General features: G+C 53.4%; 1 protein-coding gene across 5 annotated transcripts in view; it reads left to right on the top strand.

The window, feature by feature from the left end:
* Positions 1-18366, top strand: part of NAP1L4 (nucleosome assembly protein 1 like 4) — a 47700-nt gene that overhangs the window by 15950 nt on the left and 13384 nt on the right. For 2 of the 5 annotated variants that reach the window (XM_030333099.1, XM_030333100.1), the window contains exons 3-10: positions 3061-3091; positions 3932-3990; positions 8234-8333; positions 10380-10521; positions 10999-11085; positions 12435-12566; positions 13267-13338; positions 17666-17805. In XM_030333099.1, the coding sequence (XP_030188959.1) occupies positions 3061-3091; positions 3932-3990; positions 8234-8333; positions 10380-10521; positions 10999-11085; positions 12435-12566; positions 13267-13338; positions 17666-17805 (763 nt within the window). Of the gene's footprint in view, positions 1-3060; positions 3092-3931; positions 3991-7394; positions 7463-8233; positions 8334-10345; positions 10522-10998; positions 11086-12434; positions 12567-13266; positions 13339-17665; positions 17806-18366 lie in introns of those variants that run through there. The other 3 variants (XM_030333102.1, XM_030333101.2, XM_030333103.1) reach the window with 3 other exon arrangements.

Raw genomic sequence — 18366 nt, forward strand, 5'->3', positions numbered from 1 at the left:
ATGAAATGTAGGGGCGCCTGGGTGGCTCAGTCGGTTCAGCGTCCGACTTCGGCTCAGGTCATGATCTCGCGGTCCGTGAGTTCGAGCCCCACGTCGGGCTCTGTGCTGACAGCTCGGAGCCTGGAGCCTGCTTCGGGTCTGTGTCTCCCTCTCTCTCTCTCTTGCCCTCCCCCGTTTATGCTCTGTCTCTCTCTGTCTCAAAAATAAACAAACATTAAAAAAAAAAATTTTTTTTTTTTAAATAAAAAAATAATAATGAAATGTAATATCAAACTGTGAACTGGAATAAGCCAGGCCCCAGAGACCTGGGACGTTTTCAGCTTTCTAAATCCCGGGCAGCGAGGGAAACCGGCTGAGGAGTTTTTCCAGCCGGTAGCCATAACTGGACTTTGGGCCCTGGGTTTAACCCTCTCACTGAAGTTTGTGCTGCCTCGTATCAGGCAGGGGCCTTCCTCGTATCAGGCAGGGGCCTTCCTCGTATCAGGCAGGGGCCTTCCTCGTATCAGGCAGGGGCCTTCCTTGTATCAGGCAGGGGCCTTCCTCCTAGACGTGTGTACAAGCTAGAGTTCTCTTCCTTCCCAAGACTTAGCCTGAAGCTCCACTGGGAGGAACATGGCTGAGATCCCCCATTTCGTGACTTTTTTGTTCACATGTGGCCTGACGCCCTCTGGCCGCGTCCCTCCCGTGAGGACAAACATCTGGGGACGGTCTTCCTGGGTTCTGACGGGCTCCGTCCACTCACAGCTAAGGACAGCTCTGAACAAGACCCCGTACAGACCAGTTGACCGGCGCTGCCTTCTGTGGCAGAGGCCGATCACGGGGACGCCAGCAGGATTGTATCCTTCGATGGGAGCGAAGGTGTCAGGTGGGGAGTCTCACACGTGCGCCCTCAGGAAAACGGACCCGAGGACCGTCAGGCTGACTTCCTATAAACGCTTGATTTCCGGAACGTGGAAGTCGTCTCCCCCCAGTGAGTGTCCACGAGGAATGTCTCCCCGTCTTTGAGCCGTCCAGCTTGCCGCATGGCTCCCGACTCGCTTTTCCTCTTTGTCCTCTGCCCGTAAAAGCGGGCGCCCTAGACCTCCGGTGGACTCCCCCTAGCTCTCGAATTACAGTTCCTCTGCTTTTCCCCAGGAGGCTCTCTTTCTGGTTTTGGAACTTGCCTCGGCTTGTCTCCTTTCTTTTAGGTTGACAGACCCGAGTCCGCATCGTCCCAGCCGGGGGACCTCGGTCAGGCGGTTCGCCTTCCCAGCCTCAGTGTCGTCCCCTACCCGCCGGGGGTGTTCGCTCCCTGGCAGAGTCGGTGTCGGGCGTAAACTGTAGGGAAGTGCCTGTCGCCGTGGGGCCCTCGCCACTACACGAGGTGTTGGCACCAGGTGTGTGGTTTGATGGGCAGCTACCGACTCGGGGTCAGGGCTGGAGCCCGTCCGCTGGGCTGGCGGTGCCGCTGCTTCTGGAGAGCAGGCCCCTCCCGGCACTCAGCACGCGTGTGGCCTCCGGGGTGCTAGCGGAGACACCGCCACACGGTGGAGCCACGCGGCGGTGGGTGCCCGCGGGGAGCGAGGTTGGCAGGAGGTGCGGGCGTCCGTACTGTTCAACCCAGAAATCCTGCTGTTGGCGTGGAAATAAACAACGGGGGCCCCCGGCAGCCACACAGACGACCGCGTTCGGACAGATGTTAGCGAAGGCGTGTTGTAGGGAGAGCCGTCAGGACTCCACGGCTGGCACCTGCTAGGCGGGCGCCTCAGCTCTTAGGGTCTGGCATCAGCTGTCACTTTGCAGTCTCCCCTGTCCTGAGGTCTGCGCTCGCGGAACGGAAGCTCGGGGCCCTGCGCCGGCCGCCGTGCACACGTAGGGAGCTGCAGGGGGGCGGGGCTGGGAAGCAGGGTCGCAGTGGGCGGCTAGGAAGGGCAGGGATTCACATTTGTGTGGGGTGACTGGACTCCACAGAAGGTGGTGGGGACCAGGAAAGGTCTTTAAAAGTCACTGACGTGGGGGCTGTGAGGCGGAGGGCCGTTGTGTCCAGCCCCCGCCGCACCTGTTGAATTCTCTTCCTTCTGCTTTGCATCTGCAAAAGCAAAATCGCCTAAGAAAACGCAGTTGAGTTCAATACAAAATGCTTGCAGATCATAAATTCCGGTTATTTTTCTTCAGTACAAAGTGTTCAGTTGCTGTTTTGTTTGAAACATTGTGACTGAGGGGCTCGGGCTTTGCTCTAGTACCTGAGAAGAAGACGTCGACGGGCCCGGGCTGTTGACAGGTTGCTGCCCTGGTTCAGAGGGAGGGGGAGGAGGGAGAGGCGGGGGAGAGTATGGGGAGAAGGGAGAGGGAGAGGCTCCGAAGTGTGTTTACTGTGTCTGAGATTAAGGAACGTCACCACCTCTCTTTAGCTGTGCATTTAGATAGGGTTTTGAAGTTTTATTGAGTTCTTTTTGAGGCATAAACGTCTTGGAACCTAACTTTAATATTTAGAGGTAGAAATTCACCTGATTTGAAGATAACCCTTGTCATATGTGTCTTCTGAGAGTGGGATTGGACTGAGAATATTGTATCGTGCTTTTACACAGACAGTGCCACATCTTTAGCGTGGGAGTAAGGGAACACACAGAACAAAGTTTAAAAATCATCCTGTGATTCGGAGTGTGCAAGACAGTGTAAACACCAGTAAATGCTTTGACTGGTTCCAGAATAATTGGCTTAGCATCAACACACGTCCTTGTTAAAGCTTCTTATAGAGAAAAGGCAAATGAGGATTGATCGCTCTTACTCTGAAGTCTGGTCATTGTAGCACCGAAAAGACATTTTTTTTGTGAGTAAAATGTGCATACGCTGAAATTGACAGGTCCTTAGTGTATGATTTGATGAGTTTGACAAGTGTATGTGTCTAAGAAACCTAAGAAACCAACACCCCATTCACGATCTACAACATTTCCATCGGCCCAGAAAGTTCCCTCCTGGTAGACCCTCGCCCCCACAGACGGCCACTCCGATGGGCACACTGGCGGAAAGTTCTCTGTGAATATTTGACGTTAATTGTTACAACTCTTTTTCAATTCGTAGGAGGTCAGAGCCTTCAGATGGCAGATAACAGGTAAGCCAAGACAGACTTTGTTGGGATTTCTGTTTTGGTTGTTGAACACGAGCCAGGCTGCCCGTCCGTGAGCACCAGCGGCAGCTCTGGCTGATGGCTCCTTTCCCCCCCTGTATTTGAGCCCATGAAAACTTGCTTCACGCGTGGGAAGTGTCTCAAATACTGATCCTGGGACACCTTTTATGGGAAGTGGTCGTTTTGCTCTCTAGGCCTTCGTGCCTCCCCGGTGAAGTCCTGGCCGCCTTCCTCACGTTGCACGCCCCCTGGTGTTCAAGTGAAGAGTTTTGTTATGTGGCTTGTTCTGAAGGTCTGGTGTGGTGTTTGATGTGGTTTGATTTTGGTAAGGGAGCTGTGTCCAGACGTCTCTGACACCTGTTGCACCCATTTTGGGGAAGTTCCATTGTGGAGACGTTCTGTGGCCGGCTTACAGAGCCACTGAGGGCACCGTGTCCCAGAAACCCGGTAAGGCAGCTCTCCTCTGACCCCCTTAGCGGCCGACCAAGCCGTAGCGGGATGCTGGTTGGCTCGCGGGGTTGGTTTGAGGGAGGGCCGCAGAGTTTGGGGGAAAGGAACTGGAGAAGTGTAAACTAAGACGCTTCGGCCAGGGCTGGAAATCAGAACCACAGGGTGTGGTGTGGAGGGTGGGGGCGGGGGGGGGGGTTAGATGGTAGGATTTTTTTTTTGAGAACAGGAAAGCACCTCGTGGATAACACCTGTGCGTCCATAGCTGTGCTCTGTCCTTGCAGAGATCCCTCTCCCTGCGTTAAGTAAGAAAGTGCCCTGTGCTGTCTGTCTCCGGAAGTTCCTTGCCAGCGATACTTACTGCACACGCTGTCTTAGTTTTTCAGATGGTGTTCCCTCAGACGCCTTGGAGGCTGCTAAAAATGCAAGTAATACAGGTCAGTGCGCCACCCGCGGAAAAGGTGACAGTTGGAGAGTTTGTGTGCACAGCAGGGCGTCCTGCACCCTCGACCCATTTACTGCGATAACAAGCAATACAAGTCCAGGGTTACTGTGCTTCAAAGACGTGGAGGAGTTAGAGTAATTGAAGTGGAAATCGGTACTTCGTTTATTTTATTTTATTTGCTTTATTATTTTTTTTAATATTTATTTTTAAGAGCAAGAGAGACAGAGCATGAGCAGGGAGGGGCAGAGGGAGAGGGAGACACAGAATCAGAAGCAGGCTCCAGGCTCTGAGCTGTCAGCACAGAGCCCGACGCAGGGCTCGAACTCATAGACCGAGATCATGACCTGAGCTGAAGTCGGACGCTTAACTGACTGAGCCACCCAGGCGCCCCTATTTTATTTTATTTTATTTTATTTTATTTTATTTTATTTTATTTTATTTTATTTTATTTTTTATTTTATTTTATTTTATTTTATTTTATTACTATTTTTTTTAAGTTTATTCTGAGAGAGAGAAAGAGAGTGAGCAGGGGAGGGGCAGAGAGAGAGGGAGACACAGAATCAGAAGCAGCTCCAGGCTCTGAGCTGTCAGCACAGAGCCTGACGCGGGGCTCCAACTCACAAGCTGTGAGATCATGACCTGAGCCAAAGGTAGATGTTAACTGATTGAGCCACCCAGGTGCCCTTATTTTATTTTATTTTATTTTATTTTATTTTATTTTATTTTATTTTATTTTTTTATTATTTTATTTTATTTTTTTATTTTAAGTTTATTTATTCTGAGAGAGAGAGAGAGAGAGAAAGAGAGTGAGCAGGGGAGGGACAGAGAGAGAGGGAGACAGAACCTTAAGCAGGCTCTGAGCTGTCAGTGCAGAGTCCGATGTGGGGCTGGAACTCACAGACTGTGAGATCATGACCGGAGTGGAAATCGGGAGTCGGATGCTTAACTGACTGAGCCAGCAGGCGCCCTGAAAATCGGGACTTCATTTCAAACTTACGGTCAGAACTACAGGCTTTCCAGAAGTGCGGTGACCTGTACAGTGCATCTCTGTGCCTCAACCAGGGACTGGTCTTCCCATCTGTGTCCTTTCTTCTTTTCCCTGGTTATTCTGGAGCAAACCCCAGACTCCATCATGTCATTCGGTCTGTAAATTCACAGATGTGATTTCTCCTCCATTTTAAAATTTCTGTATCTGTACTTTTTCCCCTTGAACTGTTTGAAAGCAAGTTGTGGACCACCTGACTCTTTTCTCCTAAAACCGATCCATGTAAATTTCCTACAAAGCAGGATGCACAGCCATCACCGCGGTGCCATTGCCACAATGGAGAAATGCGGGGTTGACGGGGCACCACCAGCCGATAGCACAGTCGCGTTCCTGTTTCCCTGGGCTTCTCGGCAGCTCTGTTCCAGCTGCCGCCCGCACCCAAGTCCGAGACTGGCCAGGGGTCACGTCTCCAATTTAGTTCCGTCTCCTTCGTTCTAGAGCCACCCTCCACACGATGACACATCAGTGGGCTGCGTGCCCCGGCTGTCGTGTAGAACGTCCACGCTCTGGGTGGGTCAGGCGGTTTCCTCCCCGTCACACTCAGACTGCCACACCGGGGACATGGTGTGGGAAGGGCACTGGGGCTGCGCCCGGGGTCAGTGCTGAGATTGAGGACTTGGTTATGTCAGCGCCTGGCAGCTTTCCCCGTTGGGAGGGTCCGGTCAGTGAGTGACCTGTTGCTTATCCTGCGGGTACCATATTTTCCATGAGTCATGGTCGTGATCCTTTAATCAGGATTGACATTGGTGGTTGCAGCAAGGCGTTTCTCTAAGACGGTCCTGCTGTGTATTACATCTGTCAAAGACGGTCGGGGCACCTGGTGGCTCAGGCAGTTAAACGACGGCCTTGATCTCAGCTCAGGTCGTGATCTCGCAGTTTGTGAGATCAAGCCCCACACCGGGCTCTGCACTGATAGCAGGAGCCTGCTTGGGATTCTCTCTCTCCCTCTTTCTCTGCTCCTCCCTGGCTCGTTCGCTCTGTCTCTTTGAAAATAAACGTTAGGAAGAAAAAAGACCGGCTTTCCTTCCCTACTCTCCCAACCCCCATTTTAGTGTTACTGTAGGCGCCTCGATTTCTGTTCCAGTGTTTTATCAGTTGCCATCATTCTTTCTGGTATGTACGTTGTCCCACTTTGCTAGTGGAGTTCCCTTCAAGCTGGCTTCTGTGGCCTTTTGTTATGTCCCCATCAGTTTGTGTGCTAGGTGATGTTCCGTGTTTCCTTGTACTTCCCTTGCTCCAGACCTGGAATCTACCATTTGTCCCAGGGGCCCTGTTTTAGTAGGGAGATACATTTTAAAACCAGAACACGGGGGGCGCCTGGGTGGCGCAGTCGGTTAAGCGTCCGACTTCAGCCAGGTCACGATCTCGCGGTCCGTGAGCTCGAGCCCCGCGTCGGGCTCTGGGCTGATGGCTCAGAGCCTGGAGCCTGTTTCCGATTCTGTGTCTCCCTCTCTCTCTGCCCCTCCCCCGTTCATGCTCTGTCTCTCTCTGTCCCAAAAATAAATAAACGTTGAAAAAAAAAAAATTTAAAAAAAAAAAAAAACAAAAACCAGAACACGGGCACCAGAGAGGCCTGGTCAGTTAATCACCTGACTTTGGCTCGGGTCATGATCTCACGGTTCGTGCGTTTGGGCCCCGCATCGGGCTCTGTGCTGACAGCTTGGAGCCAGGAGCCTGCTTCGGATTCTCTCTCTCTGTCTCTCTCTCTCTCTCTCTCTCTCTCTCTCTCTCTCTGCCCCTCCCTTGCTTGTGCTTTTTCTCTCAAAAATAAATAAATATGAACATAAAAAAAAAAAAAAACCAGAACATAGATGCTAACTGTCATTGTTTCTAGACCTTTCAGTGGCCAGAGCTAGAGAACATGTGTGTTTGTGTATATGCACGTAGCATTTATGCATTGTACGCGTATACAGTGTTACATTACACAGTTACATAGATTAAATACACATACACACTGTTTCACGGTGGCAGTTGTTTGTAATTAAAATGTTGAAATCCAGTTGCCTACTTAGTGTCCTTTGCTTGCCCACATCACTTGCTTACAAAAAGAGGGGCACCTGGCTGGCTCAGTGGGTGGAGCTTGCGATGCTTGACCTCGGGGTTGTGAGATCGAGCCCCGTGTTAGGTGTAGAGGTCACTTAAAAATCTTTAAAAAAAGAGTGAGGGAGCAGAGAGAGCTCCCAGGTATGGACTACCTTTGGAGTCAGGTGAGTGTGCTACGTAGGTTCCTGTAGAGTGTCAGTAAGAGGGCATTGGCTCAGCAGATGGTGAGAGTCTGCGCCGGGGGCCAGATGATGTGCCCACTCTGTGGTTACAGTTGAGCCAGAGACACTTCCTTCCTCCTCAGTGTCTTGCTTCTTTGTTGGGAAATAGTACAAATGTTGTGTGAGCCGAAAGGGCAGTGTGGTGGACGAGGCCGGTGAGTTTTAGGAGGACGGGCAGGGATTGCTATGTGCTGGGGGTGGGTCTGGGCAGGGCAGCGTAGGTGAGGGTGGGGACCCGCAACGCTTGGACGTCTGGACGCTCCAGGAGCCGGCCGGGGCTGTGAGCCAGACTGCAGGTGCACGCTGGTTTTCTCTGAGGGACGGTTGCCTCATCCTGTCCTTGGCCTCTGGGTCCCCTCAGGATGGCGGGGCGGCAGGAGATAGGTCCCTACGTTGGGAAATGACTCTGTACTCTTTTGGGAGATCTGGGGCTTAGACAGCTAAAGTGAGTACCAGAAATCTCCAGGTACCTTTCAGTGGATTTCTAACCACTCAGGTAGTTAACAGAGGCTATCCAACGCCTTTAAAATACATAATAAGTACTTTCAAAACATGTACTTCAGCTACTCGCTACATTTAGAAATTAAATAAACGTGGGGGCGCCTGGGTGGCTCAGTCGGTTGGGTGTCCGACTTCGGCTCGGGTTGTGATCTCGCGGTCTGTGGGTTCGAGCCCCGCGTCGGGCTCTGTGCTGACAGCTCGGAGCCTGGAGCCCGCTTCGGATTCTGTGTCTCCCCCTGTCTCTGCCCCTCCCCTGCTCATGCTCTGTGTCTCCCTGTCTCTCAATAAGTAAAAATCTATTTAAAAAAAAAATTAGAAATTAAATAAACAAAGCTAAGTAAGTGTGTGCTGATGAGTTTTAACTCTTGGCTCTTCTGTGGTGGGCATATTTTCAAGTTTTTGGCCTTGTTTTTACCTCTTAATAGAAAAGCTCACCGATCAGGTGATGCAGAATCCTCAAGTTTTGGCGGCTTTACAGGAACGGCTTGACAATGTCTCCCACACTCCTTCCAGTTACATTGAGACGTAAGTATGCTGTGCGTGGGCCCCTGGTGCAACTTTAAGAAAGGGAAAAAGACCGATTTCCTGGTTCCTTAGACTGGGAGTAAATGTCTTTCCCATTGAGCAGACTTTGGGGGCTGGCAGCCGGGCTCCGGGTTCCAGAGAGGAGCGCCTGGGCTCAGCGTGTGCTAGAAACGCAGGCCTGTAGGGGGTGGTGCCGCTCGGGGGCAGGGGGGCCACCTGGGCCCACGGGCCAGGCTCAGGGCGGGGCGCGGTCTCTCCCCGCTGCCCGCAGATGGACGTAGTGACACTGCCTGGGAGAAGGAGACTTGAGGGCGCTGACGGTCTCTCGCTTTCTGGCTAGACTCCGGGCGAGTGGGCTGGCGCTCATGGGGAGGAAATGCTGGGGGAGGAACAGGGTTTCGTGGAATGCAGTTACTTCTACGTTGGCCGCACTGCACGGCCAGTGCCTGCGGGGGAGACTCTGGAGTTAATGTAACCGGTTGGAGGACAAGTGGATGTAGACTATCAGGGTCCGTTTTGCTTAGAATCTTTTGTTATTTTTACTCCATTAGGAGGATTTGGAAAGCTAAAAATAATTGTAATTATGTGATTAATGCAGAAAAGAGGGGCGCCTGGGTGGCTCAGTCAGTTGAGCGTCTGACTTTGGCTCAGGTCACGATCTCGCGGTTTGTGAGTTTGAGCCCCACATCGGGCTCTGTGCTGACAGCTCGCAGCCTGGAGCCTTCTTCCGCTTCTGCCTCTGTCTCTCTGCCCCTCCCCTGCTCGTTCTTGGTCTCTCTCTCAAATACAAAATTAAAAACAAAATTTTAAAGATGTTTTTATATAAAAACATTGTGCATTTTTTAAAATGCACAAAAGAAATACAGGTGTTTATGTATGTGCTGTTTCATTACGTCCTCACTGTGCCTCCTCTTTGCTGTCCTGCCAGCAGAAGGTCCTAGAAAGGGGACTGGATTTATGAGTCTTGCTAAAGGACCTTTACCTTGAGGTGGCCGGGGTCCTTTGTGATTTAAGGCTGTTCCGGTACTTTCTAAACAGTGCTGTGCATAGGAGCAGCTGGGACTGTTGTTGAAGGAAGGTTAGTTCCTTCTGTGCCTTTCTGGAGGAAGGCTGTGGTGTCCAGGCTAGTGCCGGCCCCGCCTTGAGGGCCCAGCCCAGGTGGACGCTGTCCAGGGGGCCGTGTGGGTCTGGGATGAGGCCCAGAGACCTGCTCTTTGTTCCAGATGGGGACCGAGAGCTTCAGGTTAAACTTCGTTCTGATGGGTTAAAAGGGTTTTGTTGGTTTTTTTTTTTTTTTTTTTTTAATCTGTTTATAAAAGTAATGCATACAAACAAGTATTTTTAGAGTATAGAAAAGTGTCAGGAGGCAAAGAAGCTCAAAGTTACCTGACTCTGGAAGGGAACAGGCCCCATTTGTCCATGTCATGTCTGGTGTCTCCCTTGGTGTGTGAGTGTGAACGTCTCTCTTGGTGCTGAATATTGTGTGAAAATGTGATTGTGGACACGCTGTGTTTTAGCCCTGCTCAGCTTGTCCTTATTTTCACTATTTTTAACTTTGACAAATAATGTCTCAGTGGACCTATCAGCACATAAATATTTGGTTATTTCCTTAGGGTAAATTTTTGCAAATAGAGTGACTGGATCCAAGGAACATTCCGTAACATCCAGGTTCTGGTTTGCCTCTCAGGCTTCGCAAACCCAGGAGTCGTTTGTTTTTGTTTTTGTTTTTGGTTTTGATGGCTAATTAGGTAAGGAAAAGGCAGCGGTTCTTGTAAATCAACGTTCTTCCAGATATTTCGTGGGATTGAACCTTTCTTCCACGTTTGATTATTTGTATTTTTTCTTTGTTGATTAGTTGTCTGCTTCTGCCCACCCCCCCACCTTTCTTTTCCGTGGGGATGTTTGTCCTTTTAACGGTGTTTAGGAGCCCTTTTCTGTAGTAAGGATGTTAATTCTGTGGTAAGCTACGTTTATCTTAAGAAAATCGAAAAGCATTCTGCCTTCTTTTGCAGCCATAAGGATGTTTTACTTTTTGTCTCGTGTCAGTTTACCCAAAGCGGTGAAGAGAAGAATCAATGCGTTGAAACAGCTGCAGGTGAAGTGTGCTCACATAGAGGCCAAGTTCTACGAGGAGGTGCATGACCTGGAGAGGAAGTATGCCGCACTGTACCAGCCTCTCTTTGACAAGGTGGGCGGCTTGCGCGGACGTTTCACTCACGGATTTCAAATCTAAGTTGAAGTAAAACATCCACGTGTACCTAGTGATGAATCCTTGAATGTTCCTCTTTAAGCCCTAAAACTTAGAATCTTGTTTTGTTTTTTTTTTAACGTTTGTTTATTTTGAGAGAGAGAGAGAGACAGCAGGAAAGGGGCAGAGAGGCAGAGGAGGAAGAGAGAGAATCCCAAGCAGGCTTCCTCGCTGACAACACAGAGCCTAATGTGGGGCTCGAACCCACAAACCATGAGATCGTGACCTGAGCCCAAACCAAGAGCCGGACTCCACTCAACCAACTGAGCCACCCCCCTCCCCACCCCCCGCCTAGGCACCCCTAGAATCTTAAGTTATAAAAGCATTCGGTTTTTCACAGATGTTATTTGCAAACTTAACTCTTGAGTTCCTGGATAACTTACTATAGCTCTAAGAAGGTCTCACTTTTACTTAAAGAGAAGGGAGTTCATCACTGGTGATGTTGAACCGACAGACGCGGAATCAGAGTGGCACAGTGAGAACGAAGAGGAGGATAAGCTGGCCGTGAGTATTTTTTTAACGAGTGCAACTTGTGTTCTGTTGTTTCAGTGCAGTTAGAAATAAGCAACCTCTTGGAACAGGTTTCAGTCCTCGGTGTAACATCACCAAGGAAGGAGCTCCTCCCAGTAGGTGCGAATTCACTCTTAGGTTGGCTGTTTGGATCTCTCTGTGGCGGGGAGCACTGGGCGGCCAGCAGGGCTGGCAGCAGTTAAAACTGCGAACCAGACACGTCTCCCTTCTCCGTCTGGTCGCGGAAGCCACTCGGTACAGCAGTGCACTGAGACGTGGGGTCGGATGGACAGGACTCAAAACATCAGCAAAGTCTCGGTCAAGAGAAAGGCACAGTCCCATGAGAGGAGGGGACACCCGCGTCAGCGGTCACTACGAGGTCAGGGTTGTGAGGAGGGTGTGGTGGATGTCTGTGCCGCCCTGCTCGGGGCCCAGCAGCGACCCCGGAGCAGTCGCAGTGTGCCCGGGAGCTTTAGATAGGCGGACAGCCTTCCAGGATTGGTCCCATTCCAGTGCGACCGGAAGTTCCGCCTGATTTTGTTTGGGAGACCAGTGTCTTCTATCCGCCAGTATTAGTTCCCAGGGAATTGTTTTGAAGCGTGTGTTAGTCTCAATAGCCTTAGAACCCGGCCTGGTTGAAGCAATGGCTACAGACGAGTATAGTTGTGAATCGCTTCCTTATTGCTCAAGGAAAATCTTCTGTAAATTTAAAAAGCCCCTCGCGAGCATTTCACGCGAGAATCCCGTGTGAGGAGACTTTTGCACTTTCCAGTGGCTCCGTTTGGTGTTGTCCTTGACCTCCCTGGGCCTGCCCTCTCCTGGGCCCGCCCTCTCCTGGGCTTTGATGTTAGAAAAGCCTCCCCCACCCCCACCCCCGCCACCCCCCAGGTTGCACGTAGCCTGTCCGGTCACCTCCCTGATGTTTGCATGGAGTTTCTGTCCCGATGTTAATAGTCACCTCCTTATCGTTTGGGGTAGACACTGCTTGGCTGTTTCTTGTTGCCGAGGGGACAGGGTCTCTCTCCGGTGGTGGGTGGTTGTCCCAAGACGGACGTCTCCTAGAGCTTGTGCTGGACAGCCTTTCCTGAATTTGCCGGCGCTGTGCCATGTTGTAAAATTGTATCATGGAAATCCATCCGATGGAATGCCTTGAATGTTTTGTTCCTTAGAAATGTTTAAAAGTGTGACCTGCTCAGTGGTCTTGGGGACGTGGGTTCCAAGAACAGCTTCTGAGAGAAGTTTGTGCAGGGTTCTGAAACTTCCGTTGTGCACTAAGCCATTGAATTCTTTGTAACTTTGTTGCTTTGCGGTAAGTGCTCTCTGGCGCATCTTTGCTCTTTTAGGGAGACGTGAAAAGTAAAGTAGTCATCGCGGAAAAGGAAGTCGCGACAGCAGAGGAGCCAAACCCCAAAGGAATCCCAGAGTTCTGGTTCACCATCTTTAGAAACGTAGATATGCTGAGTGAGTTAGTCCAGGTGAGCAGACGTCCACGTCGCAGAGAGCTCTTGTCACTTGTGAACCATCTGAGCGTTTAGTGGTTGGCCGTGGTGGGCGGAAAGGCCCTTTCTGTGACCGGCGGAGGGGGGCGGAGGGTGTCACTGCTGCAACGCCCCCCACCCCCCCACCCCCGCTTCCACTGCGGTGCTGCCGGGAAGGCCTACGGCTCTGGGGCTGAGCCGAGACCTGGAGTAGCCTTCTCCCCTCCGCGATGGCCTGCCGCCTCAGCCCAGGGTGCCGTTCCCGGACTCCAGCCCCTTCTTATTGTGAGTGAACGAGTGGGGAGCTGTGAGGCCAGGAGGCCAGGAAGTTGGCCAGCAAAGTCAGTGGGCTGACCCAGGGGCTGCTTCTGGTTCTCTCTTCGGAGACGTGCAGACCAGCAGTCTTGGTCGACACCCGTACGCGGCGGCAGCTGGCGGAGTGTGAGAGCAGTTGGGCCCTTGTCCTTCCTCCCTGGCGTCGATGGTTCCCAGCACTCCAGTGTGCCAGAGGGAGGCTGCCCCTGATTGCTGTCACCGAGACCCATGGTCGGTGAACGGATTGGGTGGCTTCCTGGGAGTTCCTGCTTGACGAGCACAGAGCCCGGCAGGGCTGTGAGCAGCAGTGGCTCAAAGACCACGCGTGTTGCTGCTTTGAAAAGGCCTGCTAGAAAGTTCTTTCTGCTCTGTTCGTGATTAGGAGTACGACGAGCCGATCTTGAAGCACCTGCAGGACATTAAAGTGAAGTTCTCAGACCCCGGGCAGCCTATGGTGAGTACTGACCGAGCTCCTACTGGGCGTCAGAAAGGGTCGGGCTGCTGAGGGTGAGGGGCTCGGAGCCGGGGCAGGGGATCCAGACCCGGCCCCCGCTTGTGGGGTGGTCCCGAGCCAGACGATCGCCAGGAGCTGGGATGTTCTCCTGTGGCCTCCCTGGGCCTCGCCAAGCCGCTCAGGCTGCCGGCCGCCCGTGGCAGGTGGCCAGAGTCCAACGCAGGACTGGACTCGCTGGCCGTGGTGTCCGCCGTGCCGTGCGCTGCTTTCTGAGCTGGCTTGTCCCCTGCCTCCCCTGCCAGAGGGCGTGTGGTGGCGTCTTTCTCCTAAGCGTCTCCCGGGGTTGTGAGGCTCGGACGAGTGTGGAAAGGATGGTAGGTGTGTCCTCAGATTCGGGCGGCACCGTCCTAGGAACCCCAGATGCTCATGCCTGCAAGACACTGCGGGGGGACCACACTGAAGAATGCCCCCCCGCCCTGACTGCCACAAGGCACCTCTTTCCAGCACTCCTGCTGCGGTGTGGGAGGAGTGTGAGGCCGGCCCGCCCCCCCGCCATCCTGCGTGAGGGGGGGCCTGGCACGGGCACGTTCGGGCCTGTGAGCCTGGCTCTGGCTGATGGGCTCCATCCCGGTGCCGGAGCCGCTCCGGCGCCACACGGCTGACGGACTCGTGGCTCTCCGTTTCGGGCCCGGGGGAAGGTGCGGAGGGGCCTGAGACCTGGGGCCCGGCCGTTCGCCCTCCCGGTCACAGAACGCTGGCCCCACGCCATGGACGAGGGCCAGTGTCGCCAAGTGGGTTTCTCTCCCTGGTCCTGCGGGTGCCTTGTCGGAGGCGAGGGGCCGGGGCCATACTGCGTCTGTCCCTTCCACTTTTCCTGCCCGTCTCACTCTGGGAAGTGACATTTGGCTCTCCCGCCTGCAGGTCGAGGGTGCGGACCGTGGTGAAGCCTGCTCCCAGGCTGTGGGGCACCCCCTTCCTGCCGCACCGGGTCAGCCTGGTTCCCGGGGCTTTCTCTTTGGCCTGTGGGGACGGTTGGCCACAGCGCCCCCTGGGGGCCGTGTGGGGCGGTCACGGGCCGGTGCTTGGACTCCTGTGATCCTCCCCCCACCTTCCCAAGGGGTTGCGTGCATGCCGTTTTAAGATCCTGTGTCAGTTTTTTTCTAACACTTCTTCCTCACCTCTGAGTCATCTGGACTCCGTTTATTTTTTAATGTTTGTTTATTTGGAGAGAGAGGAAGGGAGGGGCAGAGAGAGAGAATCCCAAGCAGGCTCTGCAGTCAGTGCTGAGCCCGATGTGAGGCTTGAACTCATGAGCCGTTAGATCATGGTCTGAGCTGAAGTCAAGAGTCAGACGCTTAACCGACTGAGTCACCGGGGCACCTAGACTCCATTTATCAAGTCTTCTCTTCTGGATCGGTTCTTTTTCCTTCTTTTCTTTGTTCTTACTAGACACCCGTTTGGTGATTTCCCGGGTCCGTGTTCTTTCTCGGCCTGTCTCCGTCTCTTGCAGAGGTTTCTAGACAGACAGGAGCCCTGGTCTTGGTCGACCGCGAGCCCGTCTTTTTTCCCTCGTGGCTCCCTCCGTCGGTGGAAAACTTAGGAAATACGGGGAAGCGCAGAGATCTCCGTCTTGCAGAAGTAGCTCAGCTGCGGACCCAGTTTCCGCGGTCGTCTTTTAAAGATGGTTATGAGCTGTTTTAGACGCTGAAGTCAGAGGCACGAGAACCGTCCAGCCTCAGGATGAAGCGCAGCCGGTGTGTTTGCTGCTCCTCGTGACCGCCCTGCCGCCCTCCCCCCCGGGGTCCCCACGCTTGCGCTGCAGCAGACGGGGACCGCGTGTGTGGACGGTGTGGCGTGGGCGCCGCCGCAGCGGTGGGACCCGGTCACGACTGCCCCTGGGGCCGCCGGGTGATCGGGCGGTGCCCAGGCGCGTGCGGCCGCCGCCCCGTCCGAAGGGCTGCGCTCGGGTCAGCGTACGGGGCCCCGGGTCTCGTTTACATTCCTGGGGGTCTCCTCAGTTCGGATGCGTCTCAGCGCAGTTTTGCCGGAGCGAAGGAGAGGAACGTTTGCAAGGCTCAGAGGCCCACTTCGCGTTTCTGCTGGCGGTATCTCGGTCCGCGTCCTTTTTTGCGGTCCCCGTGCTCTCGTGTCTCTGTTTTGACGTAACTGCGAGCAGCGGCGGGTCGGAGCTCCCCACGCCGGCTCCGCAGACGGGAGCCCCTGCCGTGGGCCGTGCCGGGTGCGGGCTGCTCCTACCCTCTCTGGGCGAGCGCGAGCTCCGGTCTTACACGTGGGTGTGAGTGTGACGAGGCATCTGCTGCGTGTTTACGGCTGACGCGGCTGTGGGAGTGTGTGTGTGACGGACGTGGCCTCGTCTTTGGGCCCTCTTCTCCCGTTGAACCCTTTCCGACTCCTCCCCATCGTGGGTTAGTTATTTTGGACTTGAACGGCGGCCTACGGGGAGGAAAACCTGAGGACGGGGAATCGTACGCTTGGTTGGAGAGCTGGTAGGGAAGGAAATGGCAGAGGATGGAGGGGATACTGTGGTCGGTGCAAAAGTGGGAGTGACGGTGTGCCGCTCGCCAGCCCTCCCTGTCCCCGGCCACCTGTGCCTGCTTGTGGCCGCCGCCGCCCCGCCCCCAACAGACTTGGAGTGATCGATCGCAGCCTCCGAACCGGGTGCTCTTTTTCCAGGATGGGTGGTGTTTTTAGCCCTGGGGGTCGGGCCAGATGGAGAAGGGGGGACTCCATCTGACGCTCTGCTCCGTCAGACCAGTGACTTGTGCTCTGGGTGGTCAGGCTTTCACTTCTCCCTTAGTGGATATGGTTTGGACCTGGTCTTTTTTGTTTGTTTTTAAGATTTTACTTTTTTTTTCCCTTTTAACTTTTTTTTTTTTTTTTTCACTTTTAGTCAGTATTGAGAGACTGACAGAGTGTGAGCGGGGGAGGGGCAGAGAGAGGGAGACACAGAATCCGAAGCAGGCTCCAGGCCCTGAGCTGTCAGCACAGAGCCCAACGCGGGGCTCGAACTCACGGACCGCGAGATCATGACCTGAGCCGAAGTCGGCCGCGCAACCGACTGAGCCACCCGGGCGCCCCCTTTTTTTTTTTTTTTTTTTCTTTTTTTCTTTTTAAATCTCCACACCCATCATGGGCCTCAGACTCAGCCCCGAGATTAAGAGTCTCATGCTCCACCAGCCAGGAGCTCTCAGTCTTAGGCTTTTTAATCTGTTTTTTTCCCAGTTGGTAATTATGCCATTATTAAGAAGATTGAAATAGGTAACATTTAGCAGGCGTTGCCTATGAACTTCTATGAATTCTATTCTAGTCAACTCGGGGAGAGAGAGAGGATTGTTACTTCCATTTTATAGATAGATGAGGAAACAAAAGCACAGAGACCCTGAGTGACTTCCCAAAGTCGCACCACACTTAGAGGCAGAGTGTGGGAACCCGGGCTGTGTGAACTCAGAGTCAGTCTTGCAAGTTGTGTCTGTAACTTACTTAACCCAGACCATCTTTTTTTCCTGAAGATGGGGCTGAGGTGAGTGTCTTTGCACATAGTGACACATCCATCCGGGTGTCTTTTTTACATGGAATATAAATTCCTTAGATTGATTTTACTTTCACTAATCTTTGGATTGTGCCAGATGGTCCCTTGTAAAACTGTTCACAGTATGGAGGGCACCTGCTTTCCCAACACGCTTTGCCAGTATGACGTTATTCGTACGGACTGGAAAACTAGAATCTTCCTTCCTGGCCGCTTGACTTTATTGGTGACCTGACTGCTCCTTTGTACACACCTTGTGTCCATTTTTCCTCTCCGGTTCTAGAGGGCTTTGTGAACAGAGGATGCAGTTGTCCTTTGTGTGGCTTGAGGAGGCCCCGTCGTCAGTGCTCCCGCACCCCACGGGGCCTGGCCCCTTGGCGCGGCAGGGAGAGGGGGGCTGGGCCGCGGCCGCCTGCTTTCCCCATCCACACCCCCACCTTGGCAGGGTGGGCCAGGGGCAGCAGACAGAAGCTGGGATCCCTCAGGAGAGCGTGGACCCGGCCGGGAAGGGGGCCTCGGGGGCCACGTGCGCCCTCCTGGGGCTGGAGTGCGGCAGGCGGCCCCCCACCTGTCGTTTGTGTCTTGACTCTGTACCGGTGTTTTTTGGAACAGAGGTTTTTCTTGCCACGTGGCCGTCGCTGTTGAGCTGTTCAGTGGTGGCTTCCGTCTGTGGCGGCGCGCTCGGGGGAGCTGGTTTCCAGGACGCGCCGCGCGGCTCACGAGATCTGTCACTGGTTACTTGTGTTTTCAGCCGTGCTCACCCGGAGTTTCTGTCTTCAGTCTTTTGTCTTAGAGTTCCACTTTGAACCCAACGACTACTTTACCAACTCAGTCCTGACAAAAACGTATAAGATGAAGTCAGAGCCAGACAAGGCCGATCCTTTCTCCTTTGAAGGCCCTGAAATAGTCGACTGTGACGGGTAAGGAGATGCCGCTCCAGCTTCGTTTTGTGAGACAGAAGCAGGTGACTGCAGAGCCCCACGCGGAGGAGAAATTAGGAATAAAGCAGAAAGTCTGTAATCTCCTTAAAAGCCCAGTGGACAGAGAGATTTAAGTTAAATAGTCTTTCTGTTTGGGGCTATGATGGCCTGTGCTGGGAAATGTGTCATTCGCGAGGTCACACGTGCCAGCGTGTAGGGTAAGTGGCCGGGTTTCCTCATTGGAGGAGGCATTGGCTGCTGTAGTCCCCTGACACGAAGCTGTCCTCGCTGCACCGATAAGTCACCCTCGGCCAGTATTTGTTGAGCGAATGGACGAGTCTGTGCAGGGCAGCGTTGGTCCGTTGCTTCCTCGAAAAGTGATGGGGCGGTTTAATTGTCGTTTGACTCGTGACCCAGCACCTCGGTGATTTCAGGCAAGATCACCAGGGAGACAGTGTGGGTTGGAGTTCATTCCTCGTGGTCTGTTCTGTCTTTGAGCCGAAACCATGAGCCTTACTCACTGGAGCCAGGTGCTGCAATCTCCCCATGTGACAGTTCTGC

The sequence above is a fragment of the Lynx canadensis genome, chromosome D1, assembly GCF_007474595.2.
Source record: "Lynx canadensis isolate LIC74 chromosome D1, mLynCan4.pri.v2, whole genome shotgun sequence".
Taxonomy (NCBI): domain Eukaryota; kingdom Metazoa; phylum Chordata; class Mammalia; order Carnivora; family Felidae; genus Lynx; species Lynx canadensis.